Here is a 14,404-nt window from a genome sequence, read left to right as displayed (position 1 = left end):
CCTGCGCGGGGGGGGGGGGGGGGGGAAGGGAAATAGTCCCCGCGCGCCTCGGGACCGCCCGCCGCGATTCGCCCTCCCGCGCGCGGGCGGGCGGGATCCTCCCGCCGGCGGCATCCCCGCCTCCTCGGGTAGATCCGGCCGGGCCGGCGCGGAGGGATCCCCGTGGGCCGCACCGCGCCGTGCCGGGGTGGGGGGAGGGGGGGAGCGGGGGGCGGGTGCGAAGGGGGAGGAGGGAGGAGGTGCTGGCGGCCGGAGGGGGGGGCGGGGAGGGGGCAACATGGCGGCTCCATATTAACTCCCCCCCCCCCCCCCCCCGGGCAGCCCGCGCCGCCGGCGCGCTCCCCCTGCCCCCACCCCCGCCATGCCGGGCATGATGGAGAAGGGAGCGGAGTTCCTGGGGGGCAAGGGCCGGGCAGCGCCCGGCGGCGCCAAGAGCAGCAGCCCCTCCAACGGGCACTACTCGGAGCCGGAGAGCGGCGGCGGCGACAGTGGCGACGAGCACGGTGCGAGCCTGGGGCCGGCCCCGGGCAGCCCCGCCAGCGGCGGGGGCGGACAGCGGAGCGGAGCGGAGGGGAGGGGGCAGCCGGCTCCCCTCCCCCGCCGGCGGGGAGGGGGCGCCGCCGCCGCCGCCGCCGCCGCGCGTGTGTGTGTACTGCGGCGGCCGGGCCGCGGCGCGGCGCGGGGGGTGGGGAGGGGGCGGGGAGCGCGCGGCGCGGCCCCGCGGCTGCCGGCGGCCCGCGGTGCCCGGCGATGGGGAGTGTCTGCCGGGAGCCGCCGCCGCTGCCGCCGCCCGCATTGTTCTGCCCGAGCGGGCCGCCCCCTGCCCCCCCGCGCCGCCGCCGCCGCCCGCCGCCGGCTTAGTCCGCGGCGGCGGGGAGGCGGCGGCGCGCTCGGCGGCGGCGGCGGCGGGGCTGGCGCGGGGCGCGGCGGAGCCGGGGCCGCGGGGCCGCGCCGCAGCGCGCCGGGGCCGCTAATCGCCGCCTGCCTTCTCCCCCCTCGGCGGCGTGTGCTGCAGATGTAGGAATGAGGGTCGGGGCGGAATACCAAGCGCGCATTCCTGACTTCGAGCCCGGTAAGTCGCTCCTCGGCCGCGACCCGACGCCCGGTCGCCGCCGGGCGCGAGGCGGGGTGCGCGGGATGCTCCTTTGTGGGGGGCGGCGGGGCTGAGCGCTGCCGGAGCCTGGCGCTCGCCGCGGCTGAAGCGGATTTTTTCTTTTTCCCTCTTATTTCCTTCCGATTTCCTTTTATTTCTATTTTTTTAATTTCTTTTTTTCCTCCCCTTCTCATTCCCTTTCCTCCCCCCACCTCCCCCGGAGCCTTTGTGTTCGCGGTTTGATGCCGGTCGCTGGAGGCTTGCAGGGGCAGCATCTGCTCTGTGTGAACTCACGGGGGGGCAGGGGCAGGCGGGAGCATCGCATCGCAGTGGGGAATCTCAATTACCAGCCCTGGTGTGCGTGACCGGCGGGAGGCGGCGAGGCAGAGAGGTTGGATCCTTTGGGTTAACGTTGCTGTGTCTCTTTCCTTTTTCTTTTCTTTTTTTTTTTTTTTCCCTCCCTTTTCTTCTCCCCCCTGTTTTCCCGTAACGCATGTCAAAGGTAGCAAGGTGATTTACAAATATTTTTGTATGGGGTGATGGCTGTTCTCAGGAAAGGGTGTGAAGTGATGCGTCCCTCCAGGAGCAGCGCAGACCTGACTGCATGCTAGAGGTGCTCCGTGAAAAACGTGCCTGGTTGGAAACTCGAGCACCTCATTTTGTCTGGTGTAGTAGCCTCGGCAGCCCGACTGTTGCAGAGGGAGCTGCTCTCCTCCTCCTCCTTCCTCCCCCCCTGCTGCCCCGAGGAATACTGGGTATACTTGCATAGCCTCAGTTCTAGTAAGTTAATTGCTAGGATGCTATTTGGTGTTACTACACCGAGCAGTAAGATTTTTTTTTTTTTTTTTTGGATCACTTATCCGTATCATTATAGTGGTCAGATGAAGCCTATCTACTTCCCTGTTCTCCAAACAGGCTCCATTGGTGTCAGATGATTTCCTACCGGAAGAGGATTGGGCCAGACAGAGCTCCTCACATAGTGCCTCCTAAAGCTGGAGTCCCTGTTGATGGGCGCAAGTCCCCACAAGCCAAATAAAAGGCCAAGGGAAAAGAAAGGGGGAGGGTGGGATTAAATGGGCGCATAGCCTTGCAGTTTTAGCATAAGGGAATGCCTCTACCCTAGAAAGAAGTATGTAGTTCAGGTAATAATACAAACCATTTCCATATCTTATTTTTTACATTGCATAGATAAAAATAAATAAAAATGATAACTTCCAGGATGCAACCTGGGCTTGATTTTCCTAAAGGCCAGTTAGATTAGAAAAATGCTTAGAATTTATTTTTTCTTTTGATTAAAAGAACACTTTTCAGCCCTTGTAGGCCAACAGAGCTTTCACAGTCTCAAATTTTTAAGCTAGGTATGCATCAATGTCATTGTACTTGTAACTACAGAGAATTTTATGGACTTGTATTTAGAGAGACTTTCAGAGCTTGTAAGGTACTCTGGGGAGGAGAAAAAACTGTTGATGCTCCCCTCTTTCTCTAGTTACTGAGATTAACACATACTCCTATGCCATATCAGAACAGTTCCTTAATAATGGAAGTCTTACTACATTGTATTGTCCTTTACTACTGTGCATATTTTTGCTTACTAAGAGACAGCAATATTTGCTTTTATAACAGTTAAATCTTAAAATATGGGTTGTAAAGTATAAAAGTACGTACTTATGTTATTGGTTTGGTTATCTAAGAAGATCTTGGCAAGTAAATGCCAGGATCCATTTTCTTTCTGATGAACCTTGAGGCATCATCTCTTAGGTACAATGTTGGATGTAAAGTGGTTCTCCTGTGGTCTTACCACAGACACACTTGAGTGTGTTTTTTTTTTTTTTTTTTTTGTAATAAATTATGTAATGGACATTCCATCATGCTTCTGAGTTTACATACATGCTATCTGTAATGCATGAACTCTAATGTTGCATGTTGCTTCTTGGAATTGTTCTAGTGCCCCTTTTTAAGGGCTTACCAGGTATATTAGAATGGGTGTTTAATTACAGTACTACAAATACTTGCAATGAATACTTCTAAAGCCCCCTTAAAACAAGCAGGCGGGAGAAGAGAATTGGTAATGGATGAAACTAGATAGAAGTCTATGATACTGAATCTTTTCTCTGGTACACATGGAATAATAAAATGAGTAGAATAAATACTTGTAGGACAAGCCTTTGGTCTCACTTGGCCAGCGCTTATTGCGGTGAGCAAGGCTCTGCAGTGATACATTGACGAATAAAATGCTCATAATTTAAGTTGTTACAGGAGTAAACTTTTTTTTTGAACTTGTCTATAAAATAAATTGTTTAAAGAAAAGCCAATTGACTTTGTGTCTATTGGGGGAGGGGGAAATGAATTTGGGGCAACTAAGCAGTTGGGGGAACTAAGCAGCAATAAAGCAGCAACTAGGGGAAGTAAGTTTAAACATTTTTCTCCCCACCATATCTTCCACCTTGAACTCCTTAACAGACAGCTCTTAAGGTAGAGCTTAGTGGAGATAGAATTCTAACTTCATCTTATAACTATGAAGTAAATGTTTACTGTGAAAATGTTTTTAATAAAATTGAAGTCCTAAATCTTCTTAAGTAATTTACCAAGTTAATAGACTCTCTCCTGTCTTTTATCTTCTGCTTTCTGGCTGTTTGAGCTACTTACAGATGTAGCAAGATACTACCAAATCTGCACCATATTTCTGTGATGCATACAAGATTACTGCTAGAGAAGTTTTACTGTACTTGGAGTAAAGGAAGAATACTCTGGCAGGTTATGTTATATTTGGAGCTTCCGAAGGCTTTAATGTGAATTAGGCCTGCTTAAATGCTTGTTTTCCATCCGCTCACCCCTTGGAATGAGTGGTCAAGAAGAACGTGTTACACTGTTTAAGGTCACTTACGGATTCCATTTCTTTGTGTCCCTTTATTTTTTTTCTTCTCCCTTTAACCTTTCTATATAAAAATAGGCTTTCATATACTGAAGTTATTAAATGGTAAAGAGTTTATAATTTTCCTTTTTCTTTCCCACCATGCCATCTGTCCTCATACTCCCTGATTATTTTTTCCCCCCCTTCTCCTTCCATTATCCTAAAGACTTCCAATCCTATATTTTCAAAGTTCAGTCCTTTTCCTGTTATTTTCTGTGTTTCTATACCTATTCTGACAGATCTGGACAGTACTTTGACTTTGCAGAGGACAGTACTTTGTATGTGGGCAACCAACATATTCTTAAATTGCTGTTTTCCCCTTTTAAATCTTGTATGCTTGCTGGTTTTCATTTTATTCTCAGTACTTTTTATATTTGTGTACAGAACAGTGTCTGCCTGGCCTGCTGAACTTCTAATATGGAGCCAAAATTTAAAAAGTGTCAATTTGTCTCTGCAATTATTCCAGTATGGAAGCAGTTGAGAATGCTTCTAGATTATGGGTCATCTTAAGTTAGTCCCATTTTCTGAGAAATATTGGTAGAGGAGTGAGTGCTGCACCTGAAGTATGGAAACCCTTTCCTAAATAGTTTGAAGGTGTACAGTGGGGTGGTGGAGGGAGTCTTGTTACATTTGAGATTCAATTAATGGTCTTCCTCTTCTCTCCCAGCTTACTGGTCTGCTCTTTTCACATACTTCAGTTAACATATTGCCTAATATTTCCAACCACTGGCTCCTATCTGCTGTTCATACTGAGAATGGATCTTGCAGATAAAGATCACGTTGACTTTGACGGATGGGAGTTTTGTTTGTTTGGGAGGGGGGATGGAGTAGGCTGGCTGCCTCCTTGAATACTTGGGGCAGGGAGGACAAAAAACAGTTCTCATAAGGATATATCACAACCCTACATATGGAGATGAAGGGATCCCTGTAGCTATGGATGCTCTGTGTTGAGGATAGGATGTCTTGCAAGCACACCCTTGCCTGTCTGCATCCCATCCTTCCTTTGTCACCCTTACTTTCCTTTTAGCCATATGGAGATCCAACGTGAAACGTAATAGCTGTCTGATTCCCGCTGGAAAAAAAGCACTGCCTTCTAAAGGGCTCTTCTGATGAGAGTTGCTTGCATTAGTAACGCAAACATGGCACACCATAGAAGAGCCTCACCACATATGTGGCCTTAGCCATCAGTTAATGTTTACAGAATGTGGAGGATTTGGATGTTTGTTTCATCATCTGTTACCCATGCACCACTTTTTACCCTAATTTCTATTTGCTTTGCTGGGGACCGCTTTGAAGAAGCATCGTGAACAGGGCACAATGGAATTAACAGCCACTCGGCGTTCCCCTCAGAGGCTGATACCCAGCCTGTACAGCCATCAGTGTTACCTCTGTAGAGGTCTGGAAGATGCTGACTTGTGGTAGAACGTGGAAAGCTGTTGACAGGAAGGATGTCTCATTTTCACTCTCAGAGTTTTCTTGTTCTTCATTGTCTCCCCACTACCCCATCACATTAGGTCCTTGGGAGGGAACTTGAAAGCTAGGTTGAGGGGACTTAGGCTCCTTCTTGCCCAGAATTGTCTCTGTCTTTGTCCTCTTCAGTGAGGATAGAACAAAGTGTGAATATGTGCTGTGCGGTGTCAAAAATGTGCTGTGTATGTATATGCACACAGTACTCACAGCTTGCAAATTTAGACAGCTGACAGAAGTTGACTGTCAGCAACCTATAGCTTCTCCTTTAAGCAAATAAAGAAAATTAAATGGCCCTATTGTTAGGGTTGAAAGATCTAGGTTACGATTCTGACTGATTTACAATGAGAAGTTACTTAGTATTCTTATATCTAAAACCTTTATGTAGCATTATAAAAATCTCGTTACTGATATCTCATGAGACTGTGATTCTTGACCAGAATTTGAACAAAAGATCTTTCTTTGTGCAGAATAAATTATTTAAATGCTCCTTTCTTACATGTTCAGGAAATGATCATTTGGTAGACTTTGCACTGTTTACTATATGTAATTGAACAACTCGGTCTTTATATTTTTTCCTTAAATGACTGGTCTTTATGTCTGAAATTACCAGTATTTAAGTCTGAAATTTTTTAAGTTCTTCATTCTGAAGATGGGGGGCAGCAGCGCTAGAGGGTTGATATGATCTTAAAATCTTAAAATAAAAAGATTTCCTCAATGAGTTTAAAAATTTCACTGGATGAGCCACTTTCCTGACTTAGGTGTACTTTTTGTTTGTGTGTGCACTTTTAAGTGAGATTCAAGCCTAAGGTAAGTAATTTCCCCATGGAGCAGAATCCATGTGAAGTTGAGCATTCTTTTAAAGTAAGTCATTTTTCAGATAAGAAGAAAAAGTTGGTTTTCCTTGGGTTTTTAATCTTATAAAATATCCCTAGCTCTAAACTGTAACATTGCACTCTTCACGTGGTGATCTGAAAGCTTTGTGAAATACTCTTTTAAGTGCTAGTAATATGCCTCTGAAACTAAGTTCTTTAGTACTTGAACTTTTCATAGTTAATATTACCCACAATGTAAACTGTATAAATTACAGGGTGTAAAAATGAAGATATAATTATGTTAGATTTGGACATTTCTTACTTACAACTTGAAATTTTGATGTATTCTCCAGTGATCATCCTGTTTTTTTCCTTGTCTCTTAGCTAATCAGTGAAACACAGGATAGCTGTCATGTACTTCAGTTAAAAACTGGGCAGCAGAGAATTGATCTGCTTATTAACATGTTTGCATCACTCTACAAGAAAATCCTGCATTCCTAATAATTAAAATGGCACTCTCTCTGTTTCTAAAATAGAAAGTTGTATTTAGGATTTTGCTCTTGTACTAAGCACTGAAAGATTTTTGTTGTATCTTTTTTTTTTTGTGCTGCTTATGTTTTGTAACTAGTGCTTTATGGCCTGTATGCACCTTCTAAAACTCGTTACAGAGCTTATGATGCGTTTATACCAGTTACATCTTGTAAATCTTACTTCAGAAGAAACATGAGTTCTTTAAATTTTTCTAATTAACTGGTTTGCAAGTTGGCAATCACAATGCATCTACAGACTGCAGAGATGATAGTAAGTACAAAACAATGCTAACCTGAAGAGTGAAGAGCAACAAACCATAGTGCATAATTAGAAAGTGATAAGTATTCCTTTTCTCCAAAGTGCTATTTTTTTGTTTTGTTTCCTTCAACAAGTTCTGTAACCTCAGTATACAGGGTGGAAACTTAAAATGACATGAAAACAAGTTATTTATTTCAGTGAAATAAATAGCTCTAGCAGTTAGTAAGGGGAGGGAGGAAAGCCCTACTTTATTCCAGAAAGCTAGGTTTCTCTGAGGGAACAGCCTCCAAGAACTTATACTGACACAAGTGTATGTGCTCTAATTGTTGAGCAGTGTCTTAGCAAGATAGGTGGTTGTAAACGAATACCCTGTAAGAGGTTTAATGTACTAGCATATATTTGTAAAATATTCATGAAAAGTAGCTATTCACACTTTTTAAGTGTTAGAGAGTTTCCTTTTCTTTTGCAATGCTTTTTCAGCGATTAGAATCTCCGCGGTCTGCAGTACGTTATACAAAGTTGCCTCAGTTCTGCGAGAATTGTTCTCTGTCTTCCTGCTAGGTCAGGTAATTCGGATCGTTTCCCTCTGCTACATCGAGGGGAGTGGAAAACAAAAATGGGATGACTTCTACATCCAAATACTTTCCATGGCTGCACAATTTGGTTTGCTATGAATATGGGTGCAGATACATATGTGAGAGATGCATAATGAACAAAACAGTTCCTGGAATAGTTGTTAATGTAGTTTCCTTGTTGCTGAAAGGATCAGAGATTAGTCACCTGTATTCTACCCTCTATCTCGTAATTTTGTTATGCTAAGGAAGCCTAACTAAACATAGTAGATCCAGATACACCTACAATAGTCATAATAGTGTTAGAGTACTAATAGACTCTCGTAACTGTCTAAGAACTGTTCTAACTCAAATACACAAATACCTGTAATTTGGTGTCCATGCCAACTTTAGAAATAAACTTTAATGCTCAAATTACAGTAGCTAGGATCCTATTTAAGATCAGGTTGTGGTTGTCCCTCATGAGACATTGAATGACTAAACATGAACACTGCTCTTCCAGAACTATGTATTTATTTATTTATTTATTTTTCCCCTCCCTCACCCTACTGATTGGGCTGATCTTCTCAGTGTGACTGACCTTTACTTACTGTCCTGTGAATAGCTGTTCTTTAGGTCATCTTATATAAATACTAAGACTTAACTTTTCTTATAGGTGCTACAAAATACACTGATAAAGATAATGGAGGGATGCTTGTATGGTCACCGTATCATAGTATTCCAGATGCCAAGTGTAAGTCTGCTTAAGAATTTGAATGCTTAAATATAACTATGAATAATTGCTTCTGATATCTTTTAACTGTTTATTTTACATACAGAGAAGTTGCAAATTAGTAAATTAAACAACAAAGCTTTTCTTGCATTTATTTTTCATTTAGAGACTCTTATTTTGTAGTTGAAATGTTTGTTTCAAATCACATAGGCCATGTTGTAGATTACCAGTATCTATGAAATCTTTTGGTATTAATAGGAGAACAAAACATTTAAAACGCGAACACTGTTTAAACACTATTTTTTTTTTGTTTTTTTGTTTTTAATAATTGAACCTCTGTGGCTTTGATGTAATAAAAATTTGGAAGAAAACATTTTTCACTGAGAATTAACTTGTGTATAAAGTTCATAGGTTTGAACATTGTGTTTAAGTAATTTGGCTTATTTACTATGAATATAGCTATGAATATGTTGAATGTTTGGGGGTCCTAGACCTATGCAATATATTAAGAGATTGGAAAGACCATGTCTTCCCAATGTTAAATGGCTAATTCTGTGTGACCTTACAGCAGAGCTAAGAGTACTAAACAATAATTCTGACATTGCTGTGTTACAGTGGATGAATATATTGCAATAGCAAAGGAAAAACATGGATACAATGTGGAGCAGGTAAGTGCTGTGAAACAAGAGTGCTGATTTAAAGGATTTTCTTTAATGTAAAAGTATAACAACTCTTATTTTTTTTCTCCCTTGGTTACCATTAATTAACGCTGTTTCTCTTCAGGCACGGCAGCAAACACTGCAATTAAGTGGATCTGCATACAGTTGTGGTCTGGATTCTCTGCAAAAGATTGAGCTCTTTGTTTTCATGACATGCTCAGCTTGTAATGTGCACTTTTGAAAGGTTTGGTATGTTTCTTGGTACACTGGGCATGTCATGCAATTGTGTGTGTATACTTAGCTAAACAATTTCTCAGGCAAGAAGCTTACAAATTTAATATTTAGTACTGGAATTCAAATATGGAACAACATTGAACCATTAAGTGCAATAAGGGACGGCATTGGAAAGGTCTCTTGCATATTAAAAAAAAATCGAAAAACTTTAATTGACTTTTTCCCAAAGACAGGAAAACATCATCAGGAGTCTAGGTTTGAAAGTGATAAAAAATCAGAAGTTAACAATTTGTTTTGTAACCTTAGTCACTATTCCATAAAGAGCAAAGAGTAAAACTGTACTGGTCTACACTGACTTAGTTCTGTTGCAATCATCTTCATAATTTAACCAATTTATGTAAAAGTGAGGTTACCTATTCCAAACAAATATTTAGTGTATTAGTAGAAATACGTTGTATGATCTTATTTGGGAGGATGAAAGCTCGTATCAAAGACTTACTAGTCAGGTTCTGTCAGAGGTAGAAGCTGCCAACATTGACATCTGGAATGCCTGCAGTTTGGTGAGGTTTGTTAGTGGCTTGGCTTCTGTTATGGGAGAGAGGGAAATGAGAGATCTCCCACTAAAAAGTCTACAAAGTAAAGACTTAAATTTCAAAGCAACTTGTAGTAGAAAATTGTTCACAGTTCACAGTGGAATAGAAAATATCTTTGCAAGAAGTGCTGCTTGTTTCTTGCCTTTCTAACAAGAGAATAGGTTTGCTGTGTCCAGATTATTAGAAGATTTGTAATCAGTGGTCTGGAGAGCTGATGAACAACTGGTGATCATGTCTGCACTGCATGGTTGAAACTGAGTGGATTACATTTCCCAATTCCCATGCCAGACTTGGCATCAAATCTGTCATTGATTCTCTGGCAGTAAGTCTAATTAGTCTAAAATTTTTTAAGAATATTGAGAAATGAAATGATGTAAGAAAATATACTTAAATTTCCATTCCTTATTAGGTACACATGACATGGAAGTGACCGTGATGTTATTTGTGGATTGGAGAGTTGTAGAAAGACCACTCTCACTTTGAACTTTCAAACTTGCATTTTGGATGACCCCCTGGCTGCTGAAAAGTATTTTGTTTTCTCTTTTTTTGAGTGGGCTGATAGTATAGGCATGAAGGCCTGTAAGGAACTGTATAGACAATGTATATTTGTAAAGGAAGAAAACAGGTCAGATTTGTACCTACCAACCTAGTTTATGCTAGTTCAGAAATGCTGCTGCCATGCCAACCTTACTGCCTAGATATCATAGTTCTAATAGAGTACAAATGTGCCCGCTCTTCATACAGTCTCCAAAGAGAATTTTGTATCCTATAGTACATAGAGACAATGGAAGAAGTCTAAAATTGTAAATACTTTTTGAGAAGGGGTTCTGATAGTCAATCATAAAAAAAAAAACTCTTAAGAATGGAACTTGTTTCAGCATTTTAGAAAACTGACTAAAAACAAAAAGGGATTATTTCTTTTTAAAGGCTCTCGGCATGTTGTTCTGGCATAAACACAATATTGAGAAGTCCCTTGCGGATCTCCCTAACTTCACTCCTTTCCCTGATGAGTGGACAGTTGAAGACAAGGTCCTATTTGAACAAGCATTTAGCTTCCATGGAAAGAGCTTTCACAGGATCCAGCAAATGGTAAAGTAATACTTTGTTTCAAAGCATTAAGCAGTTCAGATGTATGTGGGCCAAAGGTTCCTGTTGGGCTAAAGTTTCAGTGTTGATTTCTGTGTAAAAGCTTCATGAAAAACCTAGAATGTAAGACTTAAGTTCATTTCTTCGTTTCCTGCAGCTATAGCTTTTTCCCTCTAATGAAAAAGCTTCTCCTGCCCGTTTTTTTCCCCTTTTAAATGTGTGTGTAATGCATGCTTTTCTCCTTTCTCAGTTATCCACACATTTAAGATATTTGGGTAAGAGTGACTGTAAATAGAGCAGAATTATCATATTGGATAGATTTTTTTAAAAAAAGTTAAATTAATATGTTAATGAATTGTTCTAGCTTCCAGACAAGACTATTGCAAGCCTTGTTAAGTATTACTATTCTTGGAAAAAAACTCGCTCTAGGACAAGTTTGATGGATCGTCAGGCTCGAAAACTAGCTAATAGAAATAATCAAGGTGACAGGTAAGGTTTATGTTCTTAAGCAGCTATCTCTACCAGAGACTGAAGTCTTTCTACGTAGAAATGTTTGAGTAATTTCCAGCCCTTATGCTTCAGCATGAGCTATGCTTTTAGATTTGCGCATCTGTGATGTTGTCTTTGCCTTCAGCAGGTCATGTCTAATACATCTGCTTTAGGAAGTATGTTACTCTGGTCAGTATCAGCTATAATAACGCACCAGGCTTTAGTGGATAATTCCAAAAACAAGGGTTTTAAAAAACTGCTGTTTGGGGATGTGACTTAGAAATAATGTTTTATTTAGGAAGTGTAATCCTATATGATTGTGATGAGTTAGAATGGAGTGTTACATATTCTCCTAAGAGAAACTAATGGGTAGGGTGTGGGGAGGAGCATGTTTTTGTTATTAGAATAGAACTAAATAAATAGATAAAATAAATAGAACTAACTAAAAGGTCAACCAATATGAAAAGCCATAGCAATTAAAATGCCAAAATACTGCTTTTTAGAGAAACTTTAAGGCATATCTTTTATGTAAATTTTATTTTGAGCATATTTAGAACTAATATCTATCAAAGAGAATTAGAGCTTACAGTAGTGCTAAATTGTCCTGGATAGAAGGAAATGAAGCTTTCCCCTAATTACTGTGAAACTAAAATTATACTGCAGTTAGTATACTAGAATATTACCTTAAGTGGTTGAATGTTTTGAATGAATAAGAAGCATATTCTTGATTATATGAGCAGATGTGATCTATTTCACATCTACAGAAAACTTCCTAGCCGGAGGAAAAGGATCTATTTAATTATATGCTACTAAAAAGACAAACTCCAGTAGTTTAAAATTTATGTGCTTATTTAGTGACTCTATAACTGAAAAACTATGGAAGAAAGTCACTTTGCTTCTAATACAGCTTGTTGTTTTTTTGTAATAACTAGAACTTCTTGCCTTCTTTTTTAACTTTACTGTTAGTCAGAAATTACATTGTATGAATGATTAGATTAGACTAGGCTAAATTAGTTCTTCTCTCTTTCATCTTTTCATCTGACTTAGTTCAGCAGATGATTTCCCTTCGTGCTCCCCCCTTCCCAAGGCTGTAGTTCTTCAGCACCCTAAACTGTTAAAAAAAAAAAAAAAAAAAAAAAAAAAAAAAAAAGCAGTCCTGAATTTTCCCATCTCATGTCTCCTTCTGCTTACTGCAGACTGACACAAGGGGTTATTCATACACCTGGTGCAGTAGCTGAGAATTAGTCTGTTAAAAAAACTAACCTGGCAAATGAAAGCTTAATTCTGGTCCTGATCTAGTTGACCGTGTAAATACTCATGCTGCTACAAGTGGCTGAATTAAAAAAAGGCGAAAATTTTTTCCAATAACAGTACCAGCTATACTGGATTCAAGTGTTTTTAAGGTTTAGCTTAGGACTGTTGACTTATCATAGTAATTTTAAGAATTTAATAAAGGAAACAAGCTTTTTGCAGCTTTCAAGACAGAGCTGCTATAAAAATAGGAGATGTCATATAGTATAACCATAAAACTTAACTACTTAGAATAGCTACTTTAGATAAATATCTGTGTCCTGTCTAGATACATTTATATTTGGTATTTAAAAAAATAGAATGACAAAGTAAAATGACCAGCTTATTGTCTTTTGTCCTTAGTGATGATGATGTAGAAGAAGCTCATCCGATGGATGGAAATGATAGTGATTATGATCCCAAAAAAGAAGCCAAAAAGGAGGTAACAGATACTTTAATGGTGAATGTCAGTTTGTTTGTTTTCCATGAGTAATACAATTTGTAGTAGAAGAGACTTAAAATGCACCTATTTGCAACCTGCTGAAATCATTCTTAGTTGATCAAGATTTTGACAACTTTTGAATTAAACTAAATTTTACCCTTTATTTTTGCCATTTGGTGTGCATAAATGCATCTCTCATTAGTTCTGCTATCTCATGAAAGATCTTAATGCTTTCTAAGAGATATATGCTATCTCTGCCTGGTATAAATAACATTCCCCCCACCCCTGTTTTGCTAATAACCTGTTTTCAGTTTTAGTGATTGGGAGTTATTAGAAACTGTATTCTTTATACATTTAAAAATTAAGTGTCATTTTTTCTAAGTATAACTTATTTTATTCTTTCAAAGCTATATTGAGGTTTTTAACTCATTTGTGGCTTTATTCAGATGCTTTCTAGTAATAACAGTGTGCAGAAAAACACTTTGCTGTCCTTAGTAGAGTATTTACTGTTAGTTTTACAGATAAGTGCTATGTTTCAGGTACATTCAGAGTTTGAGATTGTTCTTTTGTTTTCTGTTTGTCTTTTGGTGAACATTAAGTTATTTATGATCAACACTAGAAGGACACAGTTTAATGTCCAAATGTTTCATTATTTTCTTAATCGACTTGATACATTTGGATTTTTCCTGAAATGGAATAGTTAATGCTCCTTGAAAATGTGAGCAATGGTGTAGTTTCAGTATCTCTTTAGAATCATGAAGTGGTATCTGAGATTATTAATACAACTTTGGACCTCTGCCAAAAATGATGCTGAGTAAGAGATTGAAAGTATTAGATTCCATTTGCAATTTTGCAATGACTTTCAGCATATCACATTAACTGCCTTAGGAGAGAAAAAAGGACCCCTATTTTACAAAGTCTGAGATTTTTATTGTTGGGATATGTTATTTAGAAGTTGAAATGGCACAAACCCTAATATGAACCCTTTACCCCGCCTCCCAGTTCCACAACTACAACAGTCTTCTTGCAATCTGTTGGTTTGATTTGGTGCCTAAACCATTTCTAAGTCATGGCTATCTTTTTCAACTTACTTTCATTAGTTACTGTGTGATTCATATACACACAATCCAGAATTAAAGTAGCATGTTCGTAGACTTCTAGGAACAGGACAAATAGGTTTGCAGTTCCTGACAAGCTATTTGGATCCACGTAATACTGTTTTGCGGTCTGTTATTTCTGGTAGGTTTTGCAT

General features: G+C 40.3%; 1 protein-coding gene across 7 annotated transcripts in view; it reads left to right on the top strand.

The window, feature by feature from the left end:
• The first annotated feature begins 211 nt into the window (after window positions 1–211).
• Window positions 212–14,404, top strand: part of RCOR3 (REST corepressor 3) — a 28,029-nt gene continuing 13,836 nt past the window's right edge. For 2 of the 7 annotated variants that reach the window (XM_062571860.1, XM_062571865.1), the window contains exons 1-7: window positions 212–503; window positions 1,016–1,072; window positions 8,303–8,380; window positions 8,975–9,027; window positions 10,773–10,934; window positions 11,296–11,420; window positions 13,074–13,152. In XM_062571860.1, coding sequence (XP_062427844.1) covers window positions 362–503; window positions 1,016–1,072; window positions 8,303–8,380; window positions 8,975–9,027; window positions 10,773–10,934; window positions 11,296–11,420; window positions 13,074–13,152 — 696 coding nt within the window. In that variant the 5' untranslated portion in view covers window positions 212–361. Of the gene's footprint in view, window positions 504–1,015; window positions 1,073–8,302; window positions 8,381–8,974; window positions 9,028–9,176; window positions 9,268–10,032; window positions 10,168–10,254; window positions 10,372–10,772; window positions 10,935–11,295; window positions 11,421–13,073; window positions 13,171–14,404 lie in introns of those variants that run through there. The other 5 variants (XM_062571859.1, XM_062571864.1, XM_062571861.1 and 2 more) reach the window with 4 other exon arrangements.

The sequence above is a fragment of the Rhea pennata genome, chromosome 3 (assembly GCF_028389875.1).
Source record: "Rhea pennata isolate bPtePen1 chromosome 3, bPtePen1.pri, whole genome shotgun sequence".
Taxonomy (NCBI): Eukaryota; Metazoa; Chordata; class Aves; order Rheiformes; family Rheidae; genus Rhea; species Rhea pennata.
The sequence above is the reverse complement of the archived record's forward strand: the minus strand, read 5'-3'. Positions and strand labels throughout refer to the sequence as shown.